Raw genomic sequence first — 16569 nt, forward strand, 5'->3', positions numbered from 1 at the left:
TTACTTTTAATTATATTAATTATTACAGGGGGGATTTTTTATTTCAGCTGTCAGTCTGGGCAGATCTGAACAACAGCCCACTCATTTCAACCTTTGGTTGACTGTCAGGCACTGAATGATGTGTTTATTTTTCTTATCTGCTGTTATACACAGTTTTTGTAACGTAATAGATTTTATATCATTTACCAAGATTTTGTCAATGCGTCCATGCATTCAGCAACTAATGACACAATTAATTTGAAAGGCCGTGAAAATCTAACTGTGTTCACTTTGGTTATGTTAGTATCACCAGATTGTTCTGGCTGATGTGAAAATAAAATAGATCAAGCTTTAGATAAATTTATTTATTTATAAAATGATATAATTATATTGGAATTTATGTTATACAAAGTTTTCAAACAAATAAATACAAGGGAGGCTGAAATGTAATACTTATTGAAACATAATGGAGGAATATTACACTAGGCAATTTTAGGTGTCAAATTAAATAAGGATCTAAATTCTAAAACCGATTTGAAATTTTATTTTTCTGCGTTTTAGCTTCACAGACATTCCATCAAATGTATTTATCCAATTAATAGTCATTACAACTTTTACAGTGTAAATATACAAATGAAATTATAAAATGAAGAAAAGAATTAATAAAAAAATTGATATAAGAAAAACAGTGATCTGAAAATGAATAAGTGCTTCAGTGTATCTATCAATAGTAACAAATTATTATTAAAAGTAGGAAATTTTTAACTATTAAAAAACAAAAAAATGTGCAAAGTTAACTCAGGAATTCCTAACAGCCAGTTTTCACACAAAAATTATAAAATGAGACCTGTACAGCTGTTCCTTGTGTGTCATATATTGACTGGAAAGGTTGCCATTGTAGACAATATAGCAAAGATACAAAACACAAAATTTTCATTGAATTGAATTTCATTGTTGAAAAAATAATAATACATGTTTATGAGACAAAAGAAAAGTATTTACACTGTATTTCATCTTTGTTGGTAACCTTTTCTAAATCCTTATAGTATTACTACTCTCTACAAGCCATTTTCAATTCGTCTGTTCATCTCTCTACAATTATCAACAACTTCCATAGGGAAGAAGATCAACATAAATCACCCTCCATGCAATCCTTCCACCTGCATCACAATATACCAATTTTCCTTCTTTCTTCAATTTTCATAATTTTCTTGCTAAAATAGCTGTTATTCCTCCTCATGATAGGTTCAAACCATCTGTGACCTTTCCTGAACCTTTGTTACTTCCACAACTTTAAATCTAATTGTTCTTTAATTCTATCTATTATTGTCAACCCAAAACAAATTTATTATAAATATTTGATTTAGATACTGTAAAAACAGATAGATGACCCTTCATAAATAATCACAAGAAAAAATCCAGCAATAAATCATAAATTTAACAAAATTTTCACAGTATGACAACATAATAAAAAAAAAAAAACATGAGTAAAATTTATTACAATACTATAATTAAATACAAGAAAGAACTATGCAAAAAATGGTTATTGAAATAAACTGTAAAAAAATTGGATGTGGTCACTACATGACTTCCTTCTACGCTTATTAAATTATGTATACACATTTTTTGCTGCACTTCATTTAAACTTATTTCATTCGAAAGTGAGGTATGATCCTCCAATTCTTTAATAAAGTGGACAGTTACACAATTGTTGAAATATTCGTTTTTATTAACATCAAATATTTATATAATTAGATTCAACAATCTTACATGAAATATTAGGATAGAGTAAAAGTCCCTTTATTACTTGCATTACTAGATCAGTATTATTTGTATCTTCGTGAGTTGCTTAACAAAAGTTTCAGATTTTTGTGTCGTATAAATAAAAGTTAATAATAATTAAACTATTCCGTTTAGTGAACACCTGTATACTGGTTACAGACATTAATTTCGACCTTATGGTGTAAAATATTAAGTTTTTATTATTAGATAATTTGGTGAATAATCAAAAATGAAAAAGAACAATCAACAACAAGAATATGAATTTGAAGAGGAAGAAAATGTTAAGAACAAGGGAAGAAAAAATTAAGAGAAGATGATAAATTTAAAAAGGAAGAAAATGTTAAAACCAAAGAAAGAATAAAAAGATTAAGAGAAGATGATAAATATATAGAGGAAGAGAATGTTAAAACCAAAAAAAAGAATAAAAAGATTAAGACAGGATGATGAATATAGAGAAAATTTGAAAAATAGAGAATGTGTACACAAATTAAGATCAGCAGAATTATATCAACCTAAGAGTGATTAAATGATTGACAAAAAAAAACAAATAAACAAAATGATGATCAACTCCAACTTAAGGGAGAATATTATCCAACAATATCAGAGGAGTGATAAACTAAAGGATACAAATTTTTTGCAATTTATTAAAGATGAGGCATGCATGCTTCAGTGTATATGTTGTTCTTGTGGGGTCTACTTTTCAGTCACGCAGTAGTTAACTTTAATGTAGATAAAAGTAAACAGAAATTCCAGAATAATTAAATAAAATTAAACAGAAATTAAATTAGAAAATCCAAAAATAATAAGATTCTAAGTTATCATTTTCAATTAATATTAAATAATCAGATCTCTCACCAAATTTATTACATATACACATTTTTAAAAGAACATAAAATTTTATTTCAGTAATAGCTTTCATTTTTATTTCATTTTTTTTTTTTTTGTTATTATTGAATTATTGTAATTTTTTTTACAATCACGGGTTAATAATTATTAATAAATCAATATATTTAAATTAAAAAAAAGAAATAAGTCTGATTCGAACTGATGTGCCTTCTCCTTACAAGATCCAAATATTTCATTAATTCAAATTTTACATGGCTATAACCCTGAAACCAATGAAAATAAGTACGACTTATGACATATTGTTAAAAGCCTCATAATGAGGGCTTATTACTGCAGTTAAGAAAATGTCCAAAATCCAAACGTTTTGATTTTGGGTTTTTTGGACTTTTTGGACACTGTTCAGTCGATTGCAATCAAAAGGGGAGGTGCATAACTAGATGTTACAATAGTCCTAAATCCAAAATTTTGACATCGTATGACTAATTGTTTTTGTGTTATGTGAGATACATACGTACGTACCTATGTATGTACTGACATCATGCTGAAACTAGTAAAAATGGATATTTCTGTTGAAATCTGAAATTTTTTGCAATCACAATACTTCCTTTACTTCTTACAAAGGAGTAAAAATTGCTGAAAAATTTGTTTTACTTACGTAGAACCTAACTTAAAATTAGAAAACCATTTTCATAGTCATCTGTAGGCACTGGATAAAATATTTATAAAGAATCACATCTCTGATTACCTGATGGCACCTTTTGTTTCTGAATGCAATTTTCATTTAGACAGTTTCAAGAACTTCTCCAGCTGATGAATGCATTTTTACCTTTAGAGGGCAAGGCTCTCCATTCCTACACTACTTCTTACTCACAAATTTTGACTTGGGAGTGTAGGAATGGATCCACGTTTCATCACACTAATCAGTGTAAAATATGATTCCCCTAAAAAATCAATCCAGTAGCCTTTGGCAAATTTCCTGTGTGGCCCATATCCAATTTTGAGTCAAACGTCTTGGAACCCACCTCGCATATTTTGTGGAACTCAAGGTGCTTTGTGATAATGTAACAGACACTTCCACGACTGATAAACATTTTCGTAGCAATTTCGTCAATTGTAATGCGCTGATCATCTTCAATGAGATCATGGATCGACAAAATGCTATCATCGGTCACATTTGTTCTTGAACACCTATTATGATTCTCATTTTCTACAGCTTTGCACCCTACTTTAAATTTGCCATCTCAGTCATAGACTTCAATACATGATATCATGCGTGCAGTCTAGTCAAACTTTCAAAAGGTTTGATGCTTCTGATAAATTTCACAATATATTGTACAACTGATTATGAAACTTTTTGTCCTGATATGTCATTCTGACCAGACAGATGTGAATGGTGAGGCTGCTGGAGCTTCCATCCTCTCCCCACATCTCCCCTTGTCAATACCCTCCACCCACACCAACTCATGCATACATGTAAGCTGTGAAGTAAAAAATGTGGCTTACATTTGACGTAAATGAATAAAATAGTAATCCTTTAATATCTATTTCACTGTTGAAAAATTCTTTAACCTGTGATTTGAGTCCCCCTTTTACAACAGGTTATCACTCATCACCTTAGTTAAAGCACTCCAGCCATCAAGACATTTTTTATGTTTATAAAAAGATTGTAGTCACTGTTCAGCTGTTCTGTCATGTTTGTGAAAGAAGTTTAAAAGTACAAAACCTACAATAACTAGGTATTAATGTGATCAACATGAAAAAATTGAGCAAGAGATTTGAGGAAACAAATCAGAAAGGTACAACAAAATAGAGAACTGTCAGTTATTATAATCATAAGATAGTTAATTTATAATCATAATAATCACCTGGCATTGCCGAGAGTATGTCTCAATGGAGTATTATCAGTACGTCCAGAACCTAATCCGATTCTAGAGAGATCAGGTTGTGATTTAGAGAGTGTCAAATGCTTTACCTTTAGTCCTGTTGGAGGTTCCCCATCACCTTCTTCCCAATCTACTTTCACCTCTTTTGCGAGATGTTTTAGCACCTAAAAAAAAATAATTAAATATTACAACACAAAAAGGAAATAAACATAAGAATCTAAAACCTGATACTTGTTGACCAAGAGTGTTTGGTGCTCACCGAAACACAATTAACCAATACGTATATCAAGCAATTCACTCCTTTTTAAAGAACATATTGTAAAATGTATTTTCCAAACAATTGTCACCAACTTCAGTTCTTTATAACAAAAATAAATACATATTGAAAAGATAAAAAAAAGTCACGTAAATGTTTAAAAAAGGCCAAGTAAACTTTGACAATATTTAAAGAGGATACCTGATATACATATCTGCATACCTGATATACTTAAAATTTCATAAATCAATTTTAAAAATATTTCAATTTAATTTATTATTAATGTTTACATTTATAAATGAATCATCAAATATATTCATTTAATTGTGTGATACCATTTCTTTAATTGCTTTTTTGCGTACATTACAGATCTGTAAATACAATTTTTCTATTACCCTTAGTTTTAAATAAATTACGCTTCAAAAAAAAAATTAAGGGAAATGTAGTTAAAATTTGTAAAATTTATAATTTTTCACGGCCATATCTGTGTTAGAAAGATTTCACAGATGCTTTTCTTTTATAATTAGCCTCAGGCACATCCTGAATTAATGTCCAACAGTAATCGGCTGGCATGTTAGTATTCCATTTCCCTTTGTAGCGGCTTTCCATCACCAAAATGTCTTGGTGGAAACATTCACCATGTTTGTCACTTATGCCTCCGAGGTTGTTCGGGAAAAAATCCAAATGTGAGTGGAGGAAACCAGTCCTAAAGTTTATGAACTTGTCCTAAGTGCAACATAAGCTCATCAATATTTGTGCAATAAATCAAATTATTTTTATCAATGAAGTACTGAGAAAGTTCTTTATGTCGGGTTTGAAAGACTGAAATTTTTGTATTTTTTTTAAGTAAATTCCAACCTTGCAGTCTTGATCCTAACTGTTCAGCTTGATTTTTTAATAAATTTAAATACTTAACCGTCATTTATTCAAATTAATAAAAATAATAATAATTTAATAAAAAAGAGCTAACAAAATACAGTACAGGAGCTTAAAATGCTAACTATAAATTGAAAAATCCTTTAATTAAAATTAAACATTTTTCAAAAATGGTGGATGATAGAACGATTCTGAGTTAATATTCATTTTCAGCATCAAAAAAATCTTGTATCACATGTTAGGAAACAAATATTATGTTTATCAGTGTAATAATAATTAAAAATCAGTATTATTAGGTTAATTTCAGTTATAATTTAAAATTAGGACTAAATATTGTTTAAGGTCAGAAAATAATTTCTAGTTACTGATTTCTCTTTTATTAATTCTTTTATCAATTTATCAATATAAATTACATTCTGCGTTAAATTCTATTTTTCAGTTTTTATTCAAATTAATGAAATGATGTAAAACAAATATGGTTTCTCACTGCATTATTTGCCAAGGTAAATAACAGGATCAACAAAAAATGTGTTTGATTTTGCAACTACATAATAATGCATTTAATTTCCTATTATCCTATATTTGATTTTCCTATTTAATTATACATAAAAATACGCAGAAAATGACCAGTTTATTTCAGTTTTTAATAGTCCCAAAAAAAATGTTTGGGAAGTGAATCAAGATTTTTTTGCTAAGCAAGAAATGGCACTGTTTCTGCTAATTAACTGATCAGCAAAAATAATGCTGGAAAGCTCTTGACATTGCAACTGAGGGTAAGGCATCACCTCGTTGGAAGATGACCACTATCACTTTATCCCTTACATAGTGAAACACTGGACAACACAATTTTTACAAGGAAAGAAAGTGTAGTGTTTTATGTAGTTTTGTCATGCTAAATCAAAATATGCATTCTAAAATAATACAATCACATCATATTTTCATTAGCTAAAATTCACGTTATCGTTACCTAATGTGTTGTATCATTATAACCTTAGTAAATACAAGACATGTGAACTTAATAGTATTATTTTAGTAAAATTGTTTATTTACATCTGATTTCTTATATAATTAATGTTGTAATCACACATTGCTTTGCAAATGCAATCGCAATATCAATTCAAACGTCCACATTTAAACAGTAAGTGAGTAAGGTAAAATCAGCAATTTCCCTAGGTCAAATTTCCTTGTGTGATTTCAACTGTTAACAAAGTAACTTATACATTTTTTTGTGGTGTTTTTATTACTGCATGCTTTGGTCAGAAATAAGTATCATAAACAAACTCAAACACATCAATTACATATACAACATGACAGTAAAATATTAAACACACAAGCAATGACAACAATAATTTTTTTTACTAACTTACAGCATCAATTTAGCTCTGAAAGTACACATATTGAAAACATTATGGTAACTACAAAGAACAAATTTCTACATCACTTCCATACTAGCCATACAATACATTAAAGAAACCTAGTTCTTTAAACTATTAACTGTTCACGTATACGACTCGTTACCAAACACTGAAAACTTTCCTAAAAGTCTTTGTCTTGTTTACAGATTATATACATCAAGATAGTAGTATAATTTTCTTTTTACTTACATCATCATTATAGCTTAGAAAATACCAAGTGATTCAGAACAACTTCACAATTTTAAATGCATATAAAAATTTATTGAGATAATTACAGATTCGGCTGAGGTCTCATTTCACAAAAAAAAAACACATTAATTTTGTCACCCAACATACACTTTGGTTCGATATGACTTCCATTTGTAATGTGACATACATTCCATGAAGTCGATCTCATTCCAGAAAGTTACCAACAAGTCGGATGTTAGCTCTGGAGCTGCGGCGTTAATTCAACATCAACAGGCAGAAATGGTATATAAACATCTTTAAAGAATCCCTACAAGAAAAAAATTTGGCGGGTTCAAATCTGTGGAGCAAAGTGGCCATGCAATTGGACCTTCACGGCCGATTCTCTGACTTGGGAATCCAGTATCAAGAAAATCTCAGACTTCTAGGCGTTAGTGAGGTGGTGCCTATCTTCCTGATAGTAATGGTTTACATCTCGTTCATCATCTAACTAAGGAATTAGAAAATTTTGAAGCTTGTCCAGATAAATGATACCATTTAGAGTTACATCCTCGAAGAAGAACCAGCAGTCTTTGTTTGCTTAGGCCACAAAAAACATTGATTGTAGGGCTATCTGTTACCTGAAAGCGATAACTGAAAAGAGTAACTGGTAATAAGGGTGTAAATATTGAAGGAAGGAGCATAGAGTGCATTAGGTTCAGTGATAACATGGTAGTGCTGGTAGAGAGTACATGATGAATGAAATGTTGAGAAGAATAAATCAAACCTGCGAGGAGTATGGGATGAAGATAAATACAAAGAAAACAAAAAGCATGATAATTAGCAGATCAACCAAAAGGGCAACAATTAGGATTGGGGAAAATAAATTTGAGCAAGTGGTATTCTTCAAGTACCTAGGGTGCATCATTAAGGAATATATGAAGTGTGATCAGGAAATTAAAGTATGAATTGCTAGGGCAAAGGAAGCATTCAGCAAAATGAGGAGAGTGCTATGTAGCAAACTAGATCTGTGACTAAGAAAAAAACTTGCGAAATGTTTTGTGGGTGTGCCCACAGTCTTTATGGGGCAGAGACATGGACTATTAGAAAGGGAGAGGGGAGAAGATTGGAGGCCTTTGAAATGTGGGTATGGTGGAGGATGGAAAAGATCAGCTGGATGGAGAGAGTTCAGAATGAGGAGGTGCTTTGTAGAGTGGAAGAAAAGAGGGCGATTATCAAAATAATAAAAGAAAAAGAAAATGCAGTTGGTTGGGACATTGGCTGAGATGTGACTGCCTGTTGATGACGGCATTGGAGGGATCTGTAATGGGGAGGAAAGCAAGAGTTCAGAGATGAATGAAAAAGGTAGACAATATAAAAAGGAAAGGAAGTTGCTATAAAATGAAACGGATGGCACAGAATTGAGCAGAATGGAGGGTGGCCATGTTGAAACCTGCCTTTGGACAGAACACTTATTATAGGGCTATCACAAATGTGCTACAAAGTTTCATGAGAGTTTTCATATTCGGCAGGTGTGGGTGTTCACCTTGCCACTGATGTGAAAAGTTGACTCATCACTAAAAATTGCATAGTCTACAAATATATCCTTGTCAGCAATTCTACCCATCATTTTTACACAAAATTGCATCCAAGCAACTTTGTCATCTGTAATGTGTTGAACCACTGTTAGTTTGTATGACTTCAAGTGCAATCATTTAGGTAATACGCATCAAACAGTTTGTGGAATACCAATCTCATGTGATGCATGTCGAATTGATTTCTTTGAATTACGTGAAAAGCTTTCTCTGAGTTGTTCCTCAGCAGCTTCAGGGACACTTTGTATGTTTAATAGAACAACCAAGTCTCAATGAAGGTTTGATGGCAATAGTAAATTGTACGCCTACTACGAGGCTCCCTACTGTACTCTCTATGAAAATTACATTGAACTGCAGTTGCTGACTGCAAATCATGAAACCAAAACACACATCTAGCATGTTTCACACTAGTAAATAGATACATTTTTAATGAGATTGGTGACAGTGCTGGTGGCCGAATTCAGTATTAATGAACTATACAAGTCAAAATGTGTTTTGCAATGAAATTAGACCTAACCTGATTCTGTAACTTATCTAAAAAAATTTTCATATGCTTTCAATGTTGTGAAGTTTTTTAAATCACTCGGTACATCAAGTTTGTTTGTCCAAGTATACAACAAACTTTGTTAAAAAATTTCAAATTTTTATGTTTAGGAATAGCTAGCTGTTAACACCAGCATACAGTCTCAACATCTATACTAACTACTGATGATTACTATTATGATGTTTAGAACCAATGGTCAACTAAACACAGTTTGAAAGAGTTTACCAAAGTTGGTTGCAGTAGTTGTGCATTTCACAAGAAACTGAATATATTATAAACAACTAAATTGCTATCTTGGTAAATCTTATCACTTATATAAAATTGGTAAATCAAAAAGAAACAAAAAAAGAAAACATACAAAAGCAAGGACAATTTTTTTATTTTTAAACCTGTGATTGGCTGAGGTAGTCATCAGGAATGTCAGTAATCTCCCGTACACTTGGATCATACGTGTGAGGAAATGAATTATCTTTTGCTGGTACTGGGGATCCACTCTTATACTGGATTGGCAGTTCATTTTGATCTCTTACTCCAGATAATCTGAAAACAGAAATATAAATTCTATGATGTTGATTCAAGCTAACATATAAATGGTTAAACCAGGGTAAAAATTTCATTAGTTGCTAGTTATACTTCAATAAACGGTAGCAAGTACTACATCAATGAAACTTCAAGTATAATAATTTCATTATTTCAAGAACTATCTCAACCTCTCGCCAAAAAGATTGCTTAAAATAAAAATATTAAATATAAAACAGTAAATCAGTACAATAATAAGTGCTTACCGGTTATTCCAGATTTCATCTGGAGCTCCATGAATGATAAGCGTATTATATGATGCAGAATCAAGACTGCTTCGATTCTCCTGACCCTGTGGCTCTTGCCGAGGCATATTGCGGATAACATAGCGTTCCTCATGGCTAAGATTTTCGTTTGATGTAGAAATATCAGTTTCACTGCCACTTAAACTTGGAGGAAAACTACCAACTGTAAATAATTGAAAACTAAAATTTTATCAGCGAAAGTAAATCAAATTTATCTATTTACTGTGTTTTTGTGGTTTAAATTTAACGTTTTGTATATATATATATATAATATATATAAAACTAAATATCAAGAACAAAAACACTCGTTTCACACTCACAAGAAAAAACTCACAACACTAGAAAGGGCACAAAGGTCAGAACGTATGAAAAAGTACTGGAAGAGGACTGCCAGGCCAAAACAGTCCCAAAGAAACTTGGATAATGGACTGACTTAAACGATCCTATGTGGTCATAAAAGATAATAATATAAAACTATGTTAACAAAATAACATATATTACTAATAAGAAACATTTAGTTAAATAATACAATATTTCTACTCACAAATAAGGAATTATTAAAATAAAAATAATATATCAAATCATTTAACTTCTTAATTACAAAAACACCAACTAAAAAACAATTGTCATTTTTTTATAAGGAGTGCAAGTTCTGATGCAGTGAGGTAACTTCAAGTTTGCTGAAATTTTTTATACAACTGGACACAAAAAAGATTGAGTATCAATTTTTGTTAAACTTCTTTTTGAATAAAAATGAAAGATAGACTGCAAAACATCATAAAATTATAGTACAGTCTAAAATTAATGGTAGGATTACAGTCAGCTAAAGCAGGACAGTTCATCTGTAATGGATGATCCACTTGTAATGCCACAGTTCAGATTTTTCTCCGAACAGAATTCTATAATATTTTCATTAAAATTATTTAATTAATATATATAATTCCATTATATATATTAATGGAATTAATATAGTATTGGAGGCAATACTTGAACATTTTTCAAGTATTGCCTGCAAACATCATCTGTCAAAACTGTATGTTATCTTGCTATTCATCATCTATCATCATCTATTCATCACTACATTATATATATATTTTTTTTTAATTTCTTAATACTAATGACTATATATTTTTATATGCTATATTTATTATATGCTTGGAAGAAAAGATGTAGCCTGGATATAACAAAAGACAAGTAATAAAAAAAAGCAATAGCAAAAAGCAATATCATACAGTAATTTTTTAAGTTATTGTCCCATTGTGAACATAAATGGTAGTCACTCATTTACACACCCCTGTATTTTTCACACAATTGATAGTGAATTTCATCCTCTTATGTTAAGAAATCTAATCACCGATTGAACCTCACAACTGATGTGATTTGTTATTACCGCACTCATTTTAACATATAGTCTTGCAAAGGTAAACAACAATGAACTGATGGCATTGTGACAGTTATATGCCTAACTGACTGTTTAAAGCTATTGCGCATGTGCAAACCAATCATTGTTGCCAATCACTATCTATAACTCATCGGCTCTTACTTTTGAACTGCACCTTGTTCACTTAATATTTTACATTCAAGTAGGTACAGGATTCTATTGATGTTAACACAAATTTTCTGGTCTTTGGAAGTTGGAATTCTTTTGAGATTACCTCTATGCTTTTTACAACTTAAAATAACCACGCTTTTATTTTACATTTTTACCTATCTTTTTTTATAATTTAAATTTAAATATAGCAAAGTTTTGTCAAAATTCTAAACAATAAAAAATATCAAGGGTAGAGGTATCTTACTTGAACTTACTTATTATCTTTCACTTACTTGAACTTACTTATTATTAATATTTACAAACTTTCAATATATTTTACATTACTTAATTTTGTTAACAATAAATTTCTGAAAAGAAAAAAAAAATTCAAAGCATTCTTTCAGTACTTGAGAGACAGTATGTACAAACCATAAATCTGCAAGAATTGATACAGGAAATACCACATAATTTTCAAACTCATCAAAGGGTTAAATTAATTAAAAAAATAAACACAGCAATGTTAAAAACTTTACCATGAGTTTTTTGCCCATTGGGTGAATAAGACAGAAACCTGCCAGGCTTCTGAAGAGAGCTCATCGATTATTATGTTTCCAACAGTGTCTGAGTAAATTTATGTTTCAGCTTGCTTACTTTGTTGAACATAGCATCTGAAAGTAACAAATAAATGAAGAAAATATTATAAAGAAATATAGAATGAACAGTACAAAGTTTATCACACATTAGAAACTACAATTTACAGATAAAATTATTATTTTATATAGATTATTTTTTTCAGGAAAAATATTTAAAAAAATTTTTAGATTCTTACTTTATATTTTATTTTAAATAATAAAAAATGTGAAAATTTAAATGATTAAATAAAAATTAATGAAAAGCTTAAACTAAATAATAAAATATATGAACTTGTGTTCGATATTATTCATATTTATTGCATAGGCTAAAAAGGCAATATATTCCAGAACTGTACGAAACACCTTGCAAACATGTTTTCATTTTTTCCACTGTAAAAAATTGCATAAGCTGTTCACAAATTTTCTTGCTATGCCTGATATACAGGGCATTTTATTTTTGGTGTCCCTCATAGTTGTTATATTTTTGAGAACGTGACCCCGTAAGTGGATCAATGAAATTTTCCGCATGGTTCACAGTAATGTGCACACATAATTCCTTTTCAAATTACATATATCACCGACTGCCACCCACTGATCAGAAATTATTATTGAACCCTATGCAATGTGCTATATTATAATTGGCAACAACATAAACATATCTGCAGAACAATTACCTACTGTGAGCATGAATTATTTCACAGCATAGCCCTCCTAACCACCCACTGCTCCTGAGAGACTTTGCCAATGATATTCTTCTACCTTACAAACAGTGACTCTTTGGTCAGACCAGGGCCATAATTACATGATTTGATTTTAAAAGCTTCTCGGGCCTCACTTCCCATAGGTAATTTCTCCAGTCGATAGCTGTGTTGTGGCCAATATATTTAATTTGCATTCACAGAAGGCCTCAGTTATCATTTCATTGGTCATGAATAAATAAATAGTAACATTTTGAAGGCCTAGTTCAGAGCCTTGCAACCATGTATTTGTATATTGATTCGGCACTGCCACTGTTCTTGGTCAATCAAAATATTTAACGCCATGTTATATCCCTAATTACACAGTTTATGTTTGGTAAAATACCAAATACTGAAAAAATGACCACAATCCATTTTATTTGATAAAACAAACAATTCAAACACATTTGCAGGAAGACGATGCCACACATAACAATGAAGAAAGACATACTTATAATGATACGAAACTGTAATTACTAAAGTACAATAACAGTGTAATACTGTACAATGATGTAATCAGACAAGTATGAAAATACTTGCTATAGTCTAACGTAATAATCATAATTGCACCAACCTCAAGGTGGGAACTACCTTAAATTTAGACTGGAATAAAAAATGATCATGAACTTGCGTTATAAATTATGTTACTATAGTCATTCATACTTCTAACAATAAATGTAATTTAAATCAAGGGGAAATGATGTTTGTAAGACTGGGGTCAAGATAACAGAAAAACTCTTGTTATATAATAATACATGTGTTAAAAAATAAAATTACATTAATTTATATGAAAGCAGTAGGTTAAAAGTTATTTCAAAGTTTTGAGGTTTCAATTTGCAATCTAATGTTAAGTTTTACAACCTGACAACCCTACTTCTGAAAAGCTATAATATAAACACAAAACCCATATTTCATAACCAGAAAAATAATGTTATTAAAATTAATAAAAAACTGCGGAAAATCGACTGTTTTTATAATTTTTGAAAAATAAAACACTTGTTAGATCATAGCAGATGTATCAAGAAATATTCATAAAAATAAATATAATACCACGTGCACAAGTTCAACATAACAAACTAGGAGATGCAGCTTGATATTGTTGATAAATATGAGTGATAATATACAAAAGTTATTTAACTATTTGCTCAAAATGATACAAACCAAAGCGGTAGGCAGGATCAATCATGACAAATCATACAAATTAGTAACTGGTTACATACTAGCATAAAGTAATGCTCATGTGTCCAATATACAAACGAAAAATCATTAGTATCAGAATAATTTTTACATGAATAATTTAATACATAAACACATAATAGCTAATAGAAATTATTTAACAATAACAAAAGAGAAACTAGTGTTATAAAAACCTACAAATACTTGGCATGATATTGAAGTATACATTTAAGAATAGTATGTCATTAAATACATAATAAGCTGTGGTCACATTATCAGTATAATCGGATTTTCCACAAGTTATTATTTCAATTACACTTTCTATAAAACTAATTTCATTACACACATTAACTAGTAACTCAAATATGAACTGAATGAATGGTAAAAACCGAAATAAAACCGCAAGCACTCGTGAAAAAAGATAAAATTTTAAACCTAACCTATAACTTTACGTTAACATCTTAAACATAAAAATTTAGTAAAATCCATTATATCAACGAAAATTAATAAAAAAACTCTTCTAGAATTTCTATACTACAGTTATTTCGGAAATAGTGCAGCATTCACTTCTATTAAATGTATCATAATTTGACAACAGATTTCACATATAATAAAATCTTGTTTAAAAAATAATGTCTTTATACAAGATAAACTAATTAGTATTCCTTAGATGAAACTTAATTCATACCGATTCAAATGTATCCGAGATTCAAATTTTTCTGCAAGAACAACCCAAAATTAAATCGTAATGACATGAGAATATAAATACGACCTTCACACTGCCCATGTTCTTACACAAGTTTCCAGTGACTACGCACAGCCTTCTTAATTACATGTAAGTAAAAGTAAATTTTTTATTCTCATAAAGACAGGGCAAGTAAAGCCTGAATAATTTTATCATTACCCCTGCAGCAGAAGCTATTACTTATTTGGTTCGTTTTATTTTTTTTTGTACAGTACAGTTTAGTTTTCTTAAGCGTTCTTATCTTTGAAGCGCCAACTTCAAAATAACGTTATTTATTTCCATAAAATTATTAGTTATCTACCTAGTCCTAAAGCAGCAGTTAATTTTAAAAACGGTTGTCATTAATAATAAGAAACATATTACAATGAATATATTTTTATTATTTAAACATGCGTTGTATTCATGCTTTTTTAATACATGCTTATAAATTCTACAGTAATATTTGACGTTATTTATGCTTATTTGAAGTAGTTCACTTACACATATAAAAAAATAAATAATTGTAAAATAAAAGCACTAATCACTTTGCCTCAATTAATATTAACATTTACTTATTATTAAAATAATGGCATTCATGTTTAAGACAGTTGTTTAAAACCACCATTTTAAAAGAGATAACAGAAACTAGCTAGATATTATTATAACATATATCTGAAATAATAAACACATTCTATAAAAGAACAAACCTATGTCACATTCAACAATAAATATTACATTCAATCAGAGGAAAACCAATTACTTCACCCATTTCTTGCTACCAGGCTTAAATATTCTTAAAGCGCTTTGAAAATACATGCATGCTAAGTAAAGATAAACTGGAATGTAAACTATTGCAGGTTTTTCAATTACATGTTGTTGATGTTAAACTATGCAGGTCACACAAGACAAAAGATACATTTTTCAAACTCAACAATAAACTATAACCCAACCAAAATTTCCTGGTGGAATATCTACTAAAAAATCACTCAACTTCTTAGATCTCACCATATACAAATTGGACAACATACACCTTCAAAATAAACAATTTGGTAGAAAACCAGAAATACACACAATGAAAAAATTTATTACTATTTTAGACTAGCCTTAATTCTGTGAAACATTTTTGACAACTAAATATCTCTTGGTATTATACGAGGGTTATTTTTTTCAAGGTCCGATCGGTCACGAAATTAAAACCACAGTGAAAATAAAAAATTTTTTATTTGTAACAAGTACTTACATTGTTACGCTATTTCTATACATAGTCGCCACTCTGATTTAGACATTTGTCATAGCGTGGTACCAACTTTCCAATACCCTCGTCATAGAACGGAGCCGCCTGTGTTTTCAGCCATGTTTCTACTCTGGTCTGCAGCTTGATGTCTGTGCCAAAATGTTGTCCTCTTAGCCAGCATTTCATGTGAGCAAAGAGGTGAAAATCGGATGGAGCCAAGTCCAGGCTGTACAGTGGGCGATCAAACATTTCCCAACGAAAACGCTGCAGGAGCTTCTTTTTTACAGCTGCAGTGTGCGGCCAAGCATTGTCATGGAGAAAGACAATGCCTGATGAAAACATTCCTCTCCGCTTATTCTGAATTGCCCTT

General features: G+C 30.2%; 1 protein-coding gene across 3 annotated transcripts in view; it reads right to left on the reverse strand.

Moving 5' to 3' along the window:
* Positions 1 to 15046, reverse strand: part of LOC142317253 (uncharacterized) — an 80115-nt gene extending 65069 nt beyond the window's left edge. For all 3 annotated transcript variants that reach the window (XR_012754690.1, XM_075353660.1, XM_075353658.1), the window contains exons 1-5: positions 14930 to 15046; positions 12230 to 12364; positions 10127 to 10328; positions 9731 to 9881; positions 4473 to 4654 (exon numbers count right to left, since the gene is read on the reverse strand). Coding sequence is in view for 2 of the 3 variants with exons in the window: in XM_075353660.1 (XP_075209775.1) it covers positions 4473 to 4654; positions 9731 to 9881; positions 10127 to 10328; positions 12230 to 12293 (599 nt within the window). In the remaining variant the exon portion in view is untranslated. The remainder of the gene's footprint in view (positions 1 to 4472; positions 4655 to 9730; positions 9882 to 10126; positions 10329 to 12229; positions 12365 to 14929) is intronic.
* Positions 15047 to 16569: the final 1523 nt, after the last annotated feature.

This window comes from Lycorma delicatula, chromosome 1, assembly GCF_047948215.1.
Source record: "Lycorma delicatula isolate Av1 chromosome 1, ASM4794821v1, whole genome shotgun sequence".
NCBI lineage: Eukaryota > Metazoa > Arthropoda > Insecta > Hemiptera > Fulgoridae > Lycorma > Lycorma delicatula.